Source organism: Euprymna scolopes, chromosome 31, assembly GCF_053919585.1.
Source record: "Euprymna scolopes isolate OS-2025 chromosome 31, ASM5391958v1, whole genome shotgun sequence".
Taxonomy (NCBI): domain Eukaryota; kingdom Metazoa; phylum Mollusca; class Cephalopoda; order Sepiida; family Sepiolidae; genus Euprymna; species Euprymna scolopes.
Genome location: NC_136512.1, coordinates 66,426,467 through 66,443,398, shown reverse-complemented (window position 1 = coordinate 66,443,398; position 16,932 = coordinate 66,426,467). Strand labels below are relative to the sequence as shown.

The following is a 16,932-nucleotide window of genomic DNA, read 5'->3' as shown; positions in this document are numbered from 1 at the left end:
TTTACCGCAAATATCTTTCTGGGTTGTTATTACTGTCAATGTAAATTTTGGCTAAGGCATTATGTGTGGCCGATTCAGTCACGCCCTCATGGACACGCATCTCCAGCCACGGCAAGAGAAGCTTTAACCTAAAAACAGAAAAAACAAAAGTGTAAAGAAATTAGACAAAAATGGAAAAATAATTTTTTTTTTTTTTAAATTTGAACACGTTTTAATCAATAGAATTCTAGAATCAAACAATTGTGCAGCATCATACAATAAGTTTAGAGATTAAAAAAAAAAAAATTAAACCAAAGCAAATTTAAATGCAGATTCCTTTCAAAAGGACACTTAAAAATCAAAGATTTGCAATGACCGTTTCTTTGATGGTATATCAAACCCTAAGGAAGCATAGAGAAAATAGAAGAGTTAGAAGTATGTTCACTATATCTGCTTCTCTCTAGAAAAACTTCTATCCTGCCAAAATAGATACTGCACTTTGATCCGAACTTCAAGAAAATGCAGTTATTTTTATTACCGTTTCCACTTTTGGTTGCTCCTTTGTTTTTAATTTATTTTATACGGTATCTTGTTTATTAAATAGTTAGGTGAAAGTACATAACAGATAAACGAAGCCACCACTATATCTGCATGTTAAATGCTTTTCTAAATAGAGAAAAACCATTCTTAACATGGGGAGGAGCAACCGCAAACAAAGTTGAAACAGGAATCTTAAAGGTAACCAAAAGTGCATTTCAGATTGAAAAAAAAAAAAAAAAAAAAAAAAAAAAGCTCTAAATCCTGAATAATCTATTAATTCATATAATACTCGTCTTGTTCAAGTATTTCTTATTCCTATCTAATCAACCTACACAAAAAGGAATTTAATACTTGTGTTGCCAAAGTTATTTAGTTTTATTTAAAAGCCAATATTTCAAGGTGTTAAATAAGATAATTTTTATTTTTAGATATTAAGAAAGATGTTTTAATTTATTTTATAAATTATAGTTACATGTATGGCAAGCAAAGATATTTACTTAACCAATAAAAAGACCAAGACACAAAAAAATCCTGTAATTTCCAGAGTCACACTAGTTAAGATTATAATTTTTATAATAACAATTTAGTGTTTATAAGAAAAAGTAACACATTTCTGAAAATTTTAAATTGAAACTACTGCTGATGTTACCATGTATACTCTGGAATTTCAGTCATTAATGTGTATAATATACCTGTGCGCAAACAAATATTGCGTTAGAATAATTAAAAACTACAGCCAAAGAAATATTCAACGATTGCTTCTTGGGGAAGGGGGACACATAAAACGAGGTGCAATGTTGAGAAATGTAAGAGTTGTAACTTTAGAGATTCATATCAGTTTGGTTATATATTTTTAGATTAACATTAAGCACCTTAGAGCAAAGCATTTAAATAAAACAAGGTTTTTAAAAGGTCATTTTTCTATTGTTAGTATTTATCTCTCTTCCATGGCGAAAAAATGTAATACAAGGGTCAGAAAGTGAGACAAGACCCAGTGCCCCAAGAGGAGGAGTGCTTTGGCCTTAAAAAAAAAAAAAAAAAAAATGCTAGAGCAGTCTCATTGACATTCCCCAATGTGGGCACCTCAGGCAATTAGCAACTTACTAACTCCTACTCAAAGAAAGCAAAGCCTAGGTGGATCTAGAAGTGCACAGGACCAAGAACCTACCACAGTCAACAGGGAAGTAATTTTATAAATGGTTTATTTCTCTGGCAAAGGTTTTTCTTTTGTGTTGTCACTGTAAACATTAAGCAGCATAAAAATCCACAAAACATTTTCACCCAAAATTACTCATGTTTGTTAATAAAATTATTCACCTGTTTCTCTTCTCAACCTCTTCAACAAGCTCATCTGTAGAAAATTGGCCCTTTACAACCATGATAAGCTGTTTGATAACATCTTCAGAACAGTCCACATCCAAAAGACCTCCAACAACTACAGGCAGTCGGCCAGGGTTTACCTTTTGCACAAAAAAAATAGGTTTTTAAATATTTCCTTAAAAACAGAAATAATTTATAAAATTATAGATCAATTTGCTTTAACAACATGTTCATGGTTATATCAAGAGGGTTAAACGTCTGCATTAAGTCTACTGCTTAAAATCCAAGTTTTTGTTTGATATATAGATACAATCATGAGTTTTGAGTGTTTTTTTGTAGTTGGTTTGGCATAAATGCATTACTTTAAGAAAAGTTATACAATATCGATAATTTTTATGTTCTCAACCCACTCCTTCATACTTTTAATGCTGTGATAGTAATATTGTCTAGTGAGGGCAAAGTCACATCTTATTTGGCGGTGTTTGATTATGTAGTTTGACTGGCAAATCAAGCATTTAGGCTGCTGTTCCTGATTGCGAGAGTCATGTGACTGATGCGCAATCTGGACACTTATCAGTTCTTGATATCTTTAGTTCTAGCTCCCATTTTACCATGAAACGTTTTATTTAATATAGTTTGTTTTAATAAAGGCTCCAGTCTTTTGCCATATTAAAAAAAATGCATTCATTTAGTCTGTTTTCAATCAATGTATGGTATTTTGTATATAGCTTTAGTTGAATTCATTCTTTTGCAACTGCCATTATCGCCAATACTGACATGGCCAGATATCCAGAAAGATATTTTAATTTTTAGGTGTTTCATTTTTGTGAATTAGTTTTGTTGTAAATGCTAAGAAAGATGTAAATGCTAAGAAAGAATTTTAAGTAATAAATCTATTAGAATTATCTGATATAATATCAAGTGCCAAACCAATCCAAGAAATACATGTTGAACAACACTATTCAGCGCTCCTATGAAATCAGAAAAATTTGTGGTACTGGTTTCATGTTACAATCTGCTTTATCCATAAATGTTGATTGCGGTTATCTATCAACACATTCTTTAGTTTACATTTAAACTTATATAAGGAAATTTATAATTCAACAAAAGTATTATTTATATATGTAAAAATATAATAACTAAAATACTAACCCTAAGTGGGAGATGGAGATCAAAAATGCAGAGATCGAAATCATAAATTTAACTTGTGCACAGATTATACAGCTGCTTAAATTAAAAATGTGACTGCATATCTTTAGCACATTGAAAAATAGTAAATATAATTTTCAGGAAACTTAATGTCATCTTAATTCAGCAAAACATTTTTTAAAGAGTATTTCAATGACAAATGTTACTTCCTGTTAAATATAGAAAAATATTTTTAAATTAAAAAAAAGAAAAAAAAAGAAAAATAGAAAAAACTGTCACTAACCTTTTGCACATATATTTCAATATATTTTTGAAGGTTGTTTCTGTATAAGTAAAGAACCAAATCATGCACAAAATCAAACCGATCGCAAACAATGATCAGCGGCAACTGATCAGTTAGCTTGGCCTCCTAAAAAAGAATTGCAAAAAATTTTTTTTAAACCATTTTACATAAAAATCAAGGCTGCGGTATTAATATTGGATTTTTATGGATAAAAAAAAAACAAAGAAAAAAAACAACAAATACAACTGAAGTAAAAAAAGAAAAGAGGGGTATTTTTAAAGTACATAACTGAAATGAGTTTTGTCTAACTTCATTTACTTTTAATATGATTTCCAAAACTTTAGTTAACATTAACTTAAAAATAAATTCCACTATTTAAAGAATTATTGCATGAAACCATTATATATATATATATATATATATATATACATACACATTTTAATTTAGATATATTTTCTAATTTCATTTTTATGATTTAAAAAAAAATTCTATTTATTCACTTAGGGTTGATTTACAACATACTATGTAAGTAAATTATATCTAACTCCGTCTGAGATTAAAGATAGCATTCAATGGATAAAATATTTTTTCTTTTTTGTAAGTATATTTATAAATCCTCTCTCTAACAAAGCGAGTTATTTTTCTGGACACAATTTTATACTTCTGAAAAGTTGTACCTATGGAAAATCCAGTATATATAAAACTATATTTTGGTGTTCATGTGTCGATGAAATGGTTCTGTTAAATATATGGATTTTGTAAAATGTATTAAGGCTGGATTACTGAAATCTAAATTCATTCTATGTAATATAAGTTTATCATTTATATTAAATCAATTTTTTTGTAATTGTTTGGAATATTTGCCAACTTAAAATTTACAAATGAAAATCTCCCACACAATGATTAGCTATGAAATGGTTACCTTCAAGAAATTTTTTACTCTTTCAGGGTCATAGCAATTGCTTTCACGACATATCCTTTCGACTTCTTTGATTTGTCCAGTCTTGCAGGCGGCCTGGATGTACTTGAAATGAACATCAGCATCTTGACTAAAGTTCACAATCGATCCAAGGAAATAAAAAAGACCTGAAAGAAGTAAATAGAAATGATAAGTTCACCTTTTAGTGTTTTTTTCCACCATCATTTATCTTGACCTTTTCTAACAATCCTAACTTCGGTTTGCCACAAGGACATCAGTTATGTGAGGGACCATTTTAAAACTTAAGTGAATATCACATTTTATCAACATTAGTTTTACATGCTGGCATGAGTGCCCCAAGAAATTTTAAATGCCAATATCTCGGAAACTACTCAAATGACGTCAAATTTTTCGGAACCCTGTATATTGAGATTTTATGAATTATATTTTTGATTTTAACTACAGCTAAAATGAGATTAATCAGTTATTTACTATAAGAAACTTTTGGAGATTTAAAAACACAACAGCATTATATATCATGGCACCCCAAACAATACTGATCTAAGACCACCTTCCAAAAAAAAAAAAAAAAATTCTAGATATTGCATCTAATTTTTGCTCCAAATTGTTTTTTTTTGTTAACCTATTCATGCTATTAATACACACACACACACACACACCTATCTCAAACAAAATAAATTGAATAAAACAACTGTTGAATAAAAAATTCAGCAAATATTTAGTGAAATAGAAGAAAGTAGCTTATAAATAGAAAATTGATTACAAGTTTATATAAGAATATTGTCTGCAGTGCAAGTATATTTTTGAACTGGTATCAAAAGATTGACTCCTACCGAGCTCAATGAATATGGTCATTAAAGGTGTTGCTTACCTTCATAGCTTTTGAAAGATTCAAAGATGTCAGTGAGAGCATTAGTGCTGAGTTGTTCATGATATTTGGATGCAATCTGCACACACACTTGCAGGTTCTGTCGGATATTAGCTTGAAGCATGGCCTTTAGACATTCAAGGGAATCCTCCACAGATAATGAGCCAAAATAAGTCACAAGCCACTGAAAAAAAAAAAAAAATACATAAAAGAGTGAAAGAAGAAAAAAAGAGGTTGCTTTATTATGGAGCCATGTTAAATAGGCAATGTTCAAAATTAGTGCACTAATACCATGCCCTACCAGTCAGTTTCAGGAAAATACAAAGTAAGGCACAAACTAGTCAAAGATAAAATCCACAACAACAGGTGGAAGAAATTCAATAAAGAATCAAAGACAAGATGTAGTGATCTAAAGCTAGTTCCATCATGAAAAAGGTTTAATTGAATCAAAATGACAATGAAAATAGCTTGAATTTATCAAAATTATGATAATTTCATAATTTATAAATTGATATATTGTGTCAATCTCTTTGTTTGAAGTAATTTATCTTTTTACTTAACGCTTTTTTTTTTTTTTTAATTGTATACATGTAGATACATTTCTAAAAAGTTTTTGCTGATAATGTTTGGTCTGAAAGTCTCCCAAACATTTCAGGTTAATTCTAATTTCATCAAGTTTACTATTTGAGTGAATTCTACAAATTGTAATTTTCAAAAACATTTTCAGTGAATTAGGTTTGATTTTTTTTTTTTGCCTTTCATGACTTTTACTGGTGACCAAAGTCAACTTCAGCTTGCAAGTTTAATTGAAACACATTTGGTAGGGTTTGAGTATAACAGACAGTTCATATTTATATAGATTTTTTTTTATTTTTAATGTCTATATTAGTGCATCAAGTAATTTCTTTTTTTCCACCGAATATAAACATTGTTATATAATTTAATATCTTATGAATGGAATACTTCCATGGCATCAAAAAATACTGATATCAATAAATACAAATGCTAATGTTTTCAAAGTTTTATAAATCAAATTACAGCAATTCGTCACTTACTTCAGGGTTTAGCAGGTGGGTATGGACAACAGCTCGCTTGATATCGTAAAGGTCAGTATAATGCTCCAAAGCCTACAAAAGAAAAATTTTTTAATGCTAGTTATAAAAATGAGATTAAAAAAACTAGAAATTTTTTTTTGAAATATTATAAGTTTTCATAATTAGATATTACTTTTTAACTAGAAAACAAAACAAAAAAAATTAATGGCAAAAACGTTATTCACTACAAAGAGTTGACAGTTTATAATATATATATATATCTTCTTTTCATGATTAGTAAAGGTAATTTTCAATAAAAACTTGAAACAGATTCAAAAATTGAGGAAAAAGTTTGTTTTTTTTCAAATGTTTTATTTATTTATATATATATATATATACTAGCAGAGGTACTTGGCATTATCCAGGCCATATAAGACAAAAGGAAGAAATGTAGTTGTGTTTGAATACATAAGAGAAAATTGTGTTTTCAGCGTCCTAAATTCACTTAAATATTCATAAAATTATTAAAAAGGTTTAATATAAATTATTTCTTTGTTGCATATGGACTTATTGTATCATGCTAATTTTTAAATAATATTTTCAAATTAAAATCAAATTTTATGCATCATAAAAAAAAAACAAAAACAAAAAAAAAACTTAAAATGGAAGTAAGATTCACACATGTATAGATTATAATTAAGCGTTGAAGGCCAGATGATTATACTTGCTAAATGATTTGTTTTATTTTTACTGTGCAATAATTTGTATCAGTTTGAAAGAAAAAATCCACTGCTACGAATTCGGAAAAAGTATCAAGCAGTTACGATTAAAAACAAATGTGATTTACGTAAACCTCGATTGATTTCCACTGCCAATAAAAAATTAGAAATAAATCTTTTTATCTTAATTTAATAAATCGCAGATAAAAAAATGCCAATAATACAAAGTACAAAAAGAATATTTTAAAAAATCTATTTAAATGCAAAAGAAAAAATAGTCAGCAAAAGGCGTGTGCAAACCGCAAAACTAATAGTTATGAGCCAACTCTCTAATTCAATCAGCTATGGCGACAGTCACCACATGACATTGCAAATTTTTGTATTCAATGTATGCGTGAGACAAATGGTGTTCCATGCATGCGCAAATGTTAAAATTGCTTAGAAAGAGACAATTTTGTGTTACCCCATCCCCCTCCATCAGATTTTGCAGAGGTTAAAGTAGAAAAAAAACTGATATTTTTCTCTGAATGTTCAACATTAAATGCTCAAAGGATTGGTGGTTCCGACAATACCATATTCTTGGTGGTCCGTTTTATATTTTTTGACTTTTAGCTGGACTTTTATGTAATATTCTGCTATTTAGTCCTAATTATAAACTTTAAAATCTTAATGGAATTTTTAACTTTCTTACTTCATCTATAGTTATAGATAAAAAATAAAAAAAGTTAACATTTTCCACATACCAATGGCTAAATATTGACATAAATATAACCAATTAAATTATTAATCCTAATTAAAAGAAAATAGAACCAAATATCAGATTGATATGCAAATCCACATGTGGCATTGAAATATCACAAAACAACTAATTTAAAAAGCAAAATCTTTAAAACAGGAGTATAGAGAAAAAAAAGAAAAAAGAAAAAGATACTTACCCTCTGTAAAAGCCCTGCCTTCTCACACAACTGCGCCACATGAGCACGATCATAATGGGTGAACATCTGATTCCCCAGAATTGCATCAGCTACCTAAAAAAAAAAAAAAAAAAAAAAAAAAAAGACAGTTTTGTTTAATTAAAAATAAGGAAAAAGACAAAACTACAGTAGTTAAAGAAAAAATCTAACAAAATGACTACATTTTCTAAGAATCAAATTACAATAAGGCTTATATTGAACGACTTAAAAAATGATCTATATAGAATGGAAGGTAAGATTGCACCAACAGTGAGCGTAACAGGTCAAATTAACATTTACAATAGAAAAATAGCTTTCTAATATACTGATCATGTGTATACAATCAATTTCGTACAATTAACTTTGCATATTGCTTTGCACAAGGACATTAATTCACTATTCATTTTTATTTAATGATGGATTTCAATTTTAAGTAATGATTCTTGATTTATTTCTGCCAACCATCATTCTAGCAAGTCCTTCAGATGACCAGATGTTTTACAAATTTGGTTAGTTTAAATGATTATTCATTAACAAAATCTTAAAATAATTCTATTTACAAATACTTTTTAAGTTGATAAACGCTGAACATTTTGGTTAAAAAAGTCTTCATGGTTCTTTTACTTCTGAGGTTGTGACCGTTTGTTTTCCTCAATTTTCTTTGAGTAATGCAACGACAGGTTCGCTAGTATAAGGATAATCTGGTTAGCTTACCTGTGGGGCTGACATCAAGTTCATCTCGAGGAGACGGGTTTGCAATGGCCCTTCTGATGGTCGATTATTCTTCAACGCATCCAAGAGGAAAGATGTACATTGCTGGATGAGGTTGAATTCCATGAAGACATCAACTATCTGGAAAATGAAAAAAATATTTTTAGCGTCACAAAATTTGTTTAAATTTAAAGAAGGATTCTAAATCAATCAAAAATCAATTGTTTTTATTGGACAATATTTTACCTGGTTGAGGTCAGCCAAAGGTTCATCATCCTGAACCAACATCTGCGAGAACTGAAGCCCTTGCTCAGGATTAATGCGCATAATGTTTCTTAACAGAAAGATATAGTCAGGTGTGTAGCCAACCTTTTTGGCATACAAAACAATCTTTTGAAATTGACCGGTTTCTGCAAAGCATTGGATCACCTGGAGAAAAAAAAAAATAAAAAATAAAAAATAATCAATCAATGTTAAATAATTGTTAATATAATTTAACAGCTTTATGTCCTTTGGTTAGTTCCGATCCTCATGTTTTGGTGTTGACAGCAATGTTGTCTAACTAGTAACATGTTGCTTGAACAAGAATAAAAGTTAATGTGGAGATGACAATTCTTAATAGAATTTATGGATCAACTTTCAATTAAATGTTGCTTCTGGCTAATATATATATATATATATATATATATATATATATATATATATAAGCGAGATAAGACACTGATAGAAATTCAGATAAAAAATCCTGATAGACATTATTTGAAGTAATACTTTCAAGGAGATCCTAGCCAAAAAGGAAAAGCTCAATATTTAAGAATAGAGTAATATATAAGTTTCGTGGTTCAATTTTAAATTCTGAAAAAACAACAACATATAGAGACATATATTCGATTTAAGAATTTATTGCTTGACAAAGGAATATATAGAGGGGGTTATTTTAATTTCCTTCATCCATGGATTTTCAACAATGGCTCATATCATCAGAGGAAATGAAATGCAGTTAGCAAAATGTTCAGCTGCGAATGGACGCTATTTTGCTTTTCAGCACAATTACTGAAAATAGTTTTTTGAGTGGTTGTGGATAATTATATGGAGAAAATTAAACGAAAAGAGAAGTTGATACAACCTGGGTAGTCCATTATCGGAAGGAGTCCAATGTCATTCAGGGGTTATAAATCTGGGTGGGCAGAACATAGGCCCATGGGAGAAAGTGATATTCCCATGTAGCGAAAGCGTACTGCTCCTTATTGATATTTCGAAAAGTATACCCCAGACAGCCTTATTCATTGTTGCATTGATTGTGTGTTATTTGCTGTGGTCCAAATGCTTTCTCGGTGTTGACAAAGTATATCCGAAATTGGGCATATACCATTCCATTGTAATTATCCTCATGAGTAATAGAATTTGAGCATTGAATTAAGTGTGCAATGGACCTCGGAATTAATGAGCCCCCTCTATATATTCCTTTGTCAAGCAATTCTTAAATTGAATATATGTCTCTATATGTTGTTTTTTCAGAATTTAAAATTGAACCATGAAACATATATATATATAGGAGCAAAATTCACAAGTAAAGAAAAGATTAATAAAAAAAACTTCAAATTCGAAACTAGAAATATAGATATATATATTTATAGAACAACCTTTCCAGATTTAAAGGACTCAATATCAGTGATAGAGTCTAATATGAGTAAAAAAAAAAAACGGCAAATAAAAACGTGAATCCTGGCATAATTTAAAAACACCAAACGATTGGTAAGCAAGAAACATTAAGCACATTTCCAACAAGTTGTACTTTGCAATATTTATTGCATCAGTATGAAGGCTACAACTACAAACTTAGCTGGCTTGATCATGTTATTAAGTTACCAAAGAAAAAACAAGAATGTATAGCATATGTCGCTTGGAAGGAGGCCAGGCAATGATGTGATGTTTAACTGTAGATTCACATAAAAAAAAAAAAAAAAAAAAAAAAAAAAAAATGAATCCAAGACACTTCTGCTTAATGCTACATCTGCTGTCAACAAAGGCAAAATAAACACTAGGATGGCCAAAATCATTAAGGAAACAAGAAGCACCAAAACCATATCTACATAATCTTTTGGTATTTTTCAACTATTCTGCTTGTCAATCATATAGAACTGTAATGGCATCCGTCAAATAATCAAGTAGATGTAATACTTATTTTCATTCATTTTTACAGATGAGAAGATAAATAATTATTCCTCATGTAAATGCTATTAATTGTCTAAAGTTATATCACTTGATTTTTATATTTGAATCTGAAATGTACTAAGCATTATTAAAAACCTACCAATCAAACTTTTAAAACTTTTTTACTGTTATTAAAATATTAGCTGTACATACCGAGAATTACCTAGAAGTCTTGCCAATTTTGCTTTGTTCACTGAGAATATATTTTTTTTTGTAATGAAATGTTTAAATTTAAAAGGCAAGTTTTGTTCAACTTAAATTTATAAATAAGAGACAGGAGCTGCAGTACATGCAGATTTTATTTGTTTTTTTTTTTGTGAAAATTTTTAAATAGGATTTTGAAATTCATTTTTTTTTTTCAATACAAATCTTGCTTAATTGTATTTACATACATAATATTTGATATAATTGCATAAATAGAGATAAATGAATCAATTTCAACAATCAGATTTTAATTCATGACTTGGGTGTTTTATTGTACACAATCTTATTAAAAGCAAAATTTGTAAAACTAAAAGTATCTAATGCAGATTTATGACAAAAGTAATTAAATTACAAACCTTGTTTGGAACATTTGCACGCAAATAGACAGATAATGCCAGTGTAGGATCAGCAGCTTTAACCAAGTCACCAAGTTCCTCACTACATTCAAGCTAAAAAAGATTTGGAAAAGTTGACAACATAAAAGTAAAACTTGAAATATTAGTAAAAAGTAACGTAATATGCAATAAATTTACTTATCTAGAAATTAAAATCATGTTAGGGCTTTCTAGAGTAATTATGGTGATATTCATTTTTTTTCCAATTAAAACCATGCCACAATTAATTTTCGTTAAGAACCAACACTAAACGTTTAGTGATATAAATATACTCAAGTCAAAATGTACAGCAGACATTACATGTATCACCTGAAAAAATTTATTTAAATTATTTTATGAAGGACCATCTTTAAATGGTGTGAAATCACAAATTCATTTTTTTTATTTTTAACTATAAAATGATTAGATAAAAAAAAATACCTTGTCTTCTTTCAACCACTTTTCCAAGAGTTGTTTACGTCCCTGTTGAAGTACAGGTCGACACAGTTCCAAAGATTCATATTTGTTAAGTTGGCCCTTGTCCAACAGGATGCCAAAATATTGCAACAAAGGCGAAGTCTGACCTGGTTGGGCAGGAACCTGCTGAAAGCGTTGGATTGTCTGGGGAGTTCTTAATATACCCTGAAAATATGAATACAAAATATGCTTTATAACATAACCCCCAAAACAATCTACTCATAAGATTAGAAGGTAGAGATTATAGTTTTCGTATTAACTAGCATATTATAAGAAATAGGTGGAGGTGGGGGAGACAAAAACACTAACTAAATCAGACAATGAGTGATCTTTCACTCTTATAAAAACCAATGTGTATTTATTTGTATATAAATATCCGTCTCATCACATAAGACTTAGGATAAACTGTCAGATGAAAACATTTCAAATGTTTAAGAGAAAGGAAATAGCAAGTCAGACTCTCCACCCTAAGAAATCTTTCACTATTTTTATGAGATATTTTCTTTTTCCTTTTGATGTGTTTTTCTTTAACTTTCTTGATTCATAGTGGGGACATCTGTAAAAAAGAAAAAAAGAAAAAAAAAGCCCACCCCACCCTTAAAGGAAGGAAGAAAGGGAGCTACACTTATATAACAAGAATAAAAATAATTTAAACTTCCTTTAATGAATATACTAGCTCTTCTAAGTTTTCCTAGAGTCTTTTTTTTTTTTGTAAAAACCTATTAAATTTATAAATGATGTGAAGAGCTAATTGCAAAATCAGCAAGCAAAATTGTTAGAGAGAGGTCGGGGGGGGGTGCTAATTAAGTGACAAATGTGGATGGAGAAAGGCAGACACAAAGAAAGGGTGGGTTTGTGAACGTTATTTAAGCATTTCTTGTTCTCATTATGTAATAGCGAAATTTTGACATCTTTATTTCATTTATTTTTTTAATACGATTCTTAAAAGATTGTTAATACTTTACCTTTTTTTATTTCAATAATTGATTAATAATAATTCATGTATTAATTAGGAAATCCTAAAGATCCATCTTCAAAAAATGATTTTTTTTTTTTTTTTAATTATGGTGGCCATGGTGGGAACAGAAATTATTTCATATATGTTGTAAAATGCCTGTCGAGAGTATGTTAAATTGTTTCATATATGTATTTAAATTACCCGCCCCAGGATAGGTAAAATCATTTTAAATATGTGTTGTATATTACTCATCCAAGCAAAGAGAAAATTATTTCATATACGTGCTGTAAATTAACTATCCTAGGGAAGGTACAGTTTTTTCATACATGTGTAATACCCATCCTAGGATAGGTAAAATATTCTTTTGCTCGTGATAGCAAATGATACATGGACATCAAAAATTCCTCTATCCTAAGAATAATAGGTATGTTGAAAAGTAAACATTTTTCTCATTGTTTTAGACGGTCCCGAGCAACGCCAGGTAGCCCCTGCTAGTAGTAAATAAAACAAAGTGTGTAAGTCACAGTTGCTAGAAACATGGGTACTTATCCAGAATTCCACTTATATTAAAAAACAAAGAAAAATCTGTATAATGTATGTACCCGTGACAAAAATAAAGGAACATAATATTCTAAAAATCACAAATTGATCAAATAGTTTCATTTTTGAATAAGAAAATTAAATTTTATGCCTAACCCAGGAGCAATCGTCTTATCTAAAAAAAAAAAAAAAAAAAAAAAAAAAAAAAAAACTCAATATAATTCAAACTTACCAGATTTTTGTTGTAATACTTAGAAATTTCCATTAATTGATTAAAGATTTAAAAAAGAAAAAAACTTACTTGATCAAGTTAAGTCACTTTTTGAATACAATGTTTTTTTTTGTCACAAGTATGTACATCAAACTTTTCGTTTTAATATTGGGAGAATTCTGGACATGCACCAAAATGTGTTATAATAAAAAACAAACTCATTTACAGACAATTTATAATCAAATTTGTAATTACCTTGGGAGCTCCGGCAGCTGCCTTTGCTGCTTCAGCATACTGTCCATTTTGAAAGAGATTATTGAACTTTCGTACAAACAAGTCTTCTGCTCCAGGTAAATTACAGCGGGATGCTAATCGCAGAGCCAAGTCAGGGTTTTGCAATGTGGTTGTTATGTACTGAACAACATTCTCTTCCTCAATACTGACGGACAGTACCTGAAATACGCATTCAAAATAGATAAAATGGCATTAAAAAAAAAAAAAATAATATGCTTATACTCTATAGCACTTACTACAGAAAGTGGGGGAAGTCTGCAATTCTAAAATATTATTTACTAAAAATTGTATTTAGTAGAAGCTGTGGAAATTTGATGGTTGCTTTTTCATCTTTAAGATTTATTCTCAAACACTTTAATATTTTTAAAAGAAATATTATCAGAATTAATATTAGAGATAAAAAAGTGCTCTTTCTTTAATAAAATAATTGTCAGCTAAACATAAAATGAAACTAATATATTTTTTAAACAATTATTTTTTCTTTTTGGTTTAAAAATATTTCTGCACTACTCATTCCAAGTATTCATTCTGAAGGTTTTTTTTTTTTTTTTTACAATCAAGAATATAGAATATTTGTTAAATCTACTCGCTCGAGGCTTTCTCCCATTTCTTATATCTTGATCTTTTAGTTCTTTGTGCAGTGTAATAAGTTTCACTGTTTCTTATCTTTATTCCTAAAAACAAAATCACTAATTTATTTATTTTTTAAACAATTGTGCTTTTTTTTTTTTTTGATTTTTTTTTTACAAAGGAGTCATCACGTATCAAGGCCCGAATGCCACTCACTTAAGGATAAGGGTTAATGAGTGTATAGTGGTCAAAGGGAACATATCGTAGTAATCGTAAGTAGTGGAAATTTGGTGAATTGAATTACTTAAGAATTTGTTCACATTGGACTTTAAGAACCATATTGTAATCAGTTGGAAAGCAGGAAAACAGAACAGAGTTCCACAAGTGTGCAATTCTAAAAAAGAAGCTTTGTCCATGGAATCTACATTTAGGTTTAGACACAGATAAAGAGTGGGGGAAATTATTGATTAGTGGTTTCAACTAGACAAGTTTTCTCTTCAAAACAGAGCTTTCCCAAGACGAGAGCCATTCATTTCAATTGATGCAAGACGAGGATCAGAGCGTTGGTGATGGAAAGATAGAAGCTTGGTTTTAGATGCATTAAAATTAACCAGTCACCTCTTTACCCATTGCACCACGTGATTAAGATCAGAGGAGAGAGAATCAGAGAGAACTTGGTCGTTTATGGCCTTTGAAGTAAAACCATAGATGGTATTGTCATCAGCATAAATATCTACAAATGATCTTAAGATGTGATTTGGGAGATCATTTATGTAGATCAAAAAGAGAGTTGGGCCCAGGATAGACCCCAGGGCAACTCCAGCATTAATACTGTGAGCTTCTGATTTTTGCCTGTCCACTTATTATGAATCTTATGAATCTATCAAAGAGAAATGATTTAATAGTTGAAGAGACATTTCCAGCTATACTGTAGCTGGAGATTTTATGGAGAAGACCTTTATGCAATACCTTATCAAAGGCCTTTGATATGTCAAGGGCAATTGTCCTAGAAAGGAAGCCTCCGTCGAGACTTTTTCCAAATATGAAAAAATACTTTTTCACTAGTTTATTTCTGTATTATATTCCAAATTAAAATTAGAAAAAGGATAACATTTTTCTAATGAATGTATAAAATTCTGTGAGAAATGAACATGAAACAGTTTTTGGTATAACCTATATATATAGAAAAGGCAAAATGTGTTAGTGTGTGTGTGTGTGCATTTTTGTGTATGTTCGGCAAAGGCTTTTGGAAGGGGGGGGGGCGGTTACCGGTTACTCTTTCTTAAAACCTTTTATATGCTACCTAGATTATAATATCTACGATTTATGAAAGGGGGTGGTGTGTATCTTTTATTTGGGCGACTTTTACACGCTCTTTTCACAGTATTCTTTAATCTCTGTGTGTTTATTTGGCTTTTCAATATATAAGCGAAACTGAACCTGTAGCAAAATGAGCCTCCCTGGCACTTGTGCTCGGGATGTCCAGAAAGCAACGAGGTTTGATCAATGCAGACGAAACCGCTTATTATCAGACAATTGCTATTCAGTTGGACACTCCTCTTTTTATGGGGAGCTGGTTTTCCCCAACATCTTGGCGGGGAAACAAACATACACAGAAACTGCAGCCAAAGTTAAGTGCGTGTTGTTTGACCTCATTAAATTCACGCATCTGTCACTTAACTTTTTAATCATTTCATTTCACCCATTTTCAGTTCTCTGCCCGCGTAGTATGGCAGTAAGCTATCAGGCTATTGACCTCAAGGGTTCAGGCTCAAGCCTGCCAACCAGAACTTTTTTTTTTCTTTTTACACCTCCAAACACCCGGGCAAGGCCGGGTACCCCTGCTAGTTACAAATAAGACAGATTTTTTCTATTTTACAATTTTCTTAATTTGTTCTAGGTGGGGTAGAGCATCCTACTGGATGTCTGACTTTGACCTGCCATCTCAAACATTCCAACCAAGAGATCTTTTAAAAATTCTAACCATCCCTTTAAAAGCAATCATTAGTATCTCTCGTACAGGCAGTTTTTGAAATTCTTTTTCACGAGTGATCTTGCTCCTATAATTACTAGAATGATGAAGATTGTCCTAAGATTCCAGCTTCTTTTCATGTCGTACATAAAACCTTGGGACTTCATTATCTTTTCCCTTTCAGTTCTGTTTAACCTAGCATAACTGAGGACTAACTTTTAAAGTGGTTTTTCTCCTTGTTCCATATTACTGTTTTCAAGGTATGTAGCTGTAGGAATTACCAAGACTATTTGGAATAATATTTTTATATTAGGATAAATTTCAAACCTATATAACTTCCAAAGGATTGATAATTTTATGAAAATTATTTTCAAATTCATTGAATCAAATATAAGCAATAATTAAAAAAACTTGTTTTTAACAGGTAATTTTTAAAGAGTGAAATGGTAGAAATGTGAGTCAACTAAATATCCTTTAAATAAATGAAACAAATTTGTCGATTTATTGAAAATTGTAATAATTTAAATCTTAAAAACAAAAAAAAAAAAAAGGTTTTCTTCATGTAAAAATTACAACAGTTACCATATTTAAAAAATTTCTATGCTAGATACAACTATAATAC

General features: G+C 29.9%; 1 protein-coding gene across 4 annotated transcripts in view; it reads right to left on the bottom strand.

Moving 5' to 3' along the window:
* LOC145255778 (clathrin heavy chain 1) overlaps nucleotides 1-16,932 on the bottom strand; it is a 148,082-nt gene that overhangs the window by 34,961 nt on the left and 96,189 nt on the right. For all 4 annotated transcript variants that reach the window (XM_080114442.1, XM_080114446.1, XM_080114441.1 and 1 more), the window contains 12 exons: nucleotides 13,730-13,927; nucleotides 11,730-11,930; nucleotides 11,271-11,363; nucleotides 8,743-8,925; nucleotides 8,500-8,637; nucleotides 7,768-7,860; nucleotides 6,135-6,206; nucleotides 5,083-5,263; nucleotides 4,194-4,357; nucleotides 3,272-3,397; nucleotides 1,837-1,979; nucleotides 6-128 (listed from right to left, as the gene is read on the bottom strand). In XM_080114442.1, coding sequence (XP_079970568.1) covers nucleotides 6-128; nucleotides 1,837-1,979; nucleotides 3,272-3,397; nucleotides 4,194-4,357; nucleotides 5,083-5,263; nucleotides 6,135-6,206; nucleotides 7,768-7,860; nucleotides 8,500-8,637; nucleotides 8,743-8,925; nucleotides 11,271-11,363; nucleotides 11,730-11,930; nucleotides 13,730-13,927 — 1,715 coding nt within the window. The remainder of the gene's footprint in view (nucleotides 1-5; nucleotides 129-1,836; nucleotides 1,980-3,271; nucleotides 3,398-4,193; nucleotides 4,358-5,082; nucleotides 5,264-6,134; nucleotides 6,207-7,767; nucleotides 7,861-8,499; nucleotides 8,638-8,742; nucleotides 8,926-11,270; nucleotides 11,364-11,729; nucleotides 11,931-13,729; nucleotides 13,928-16,932) is intronic.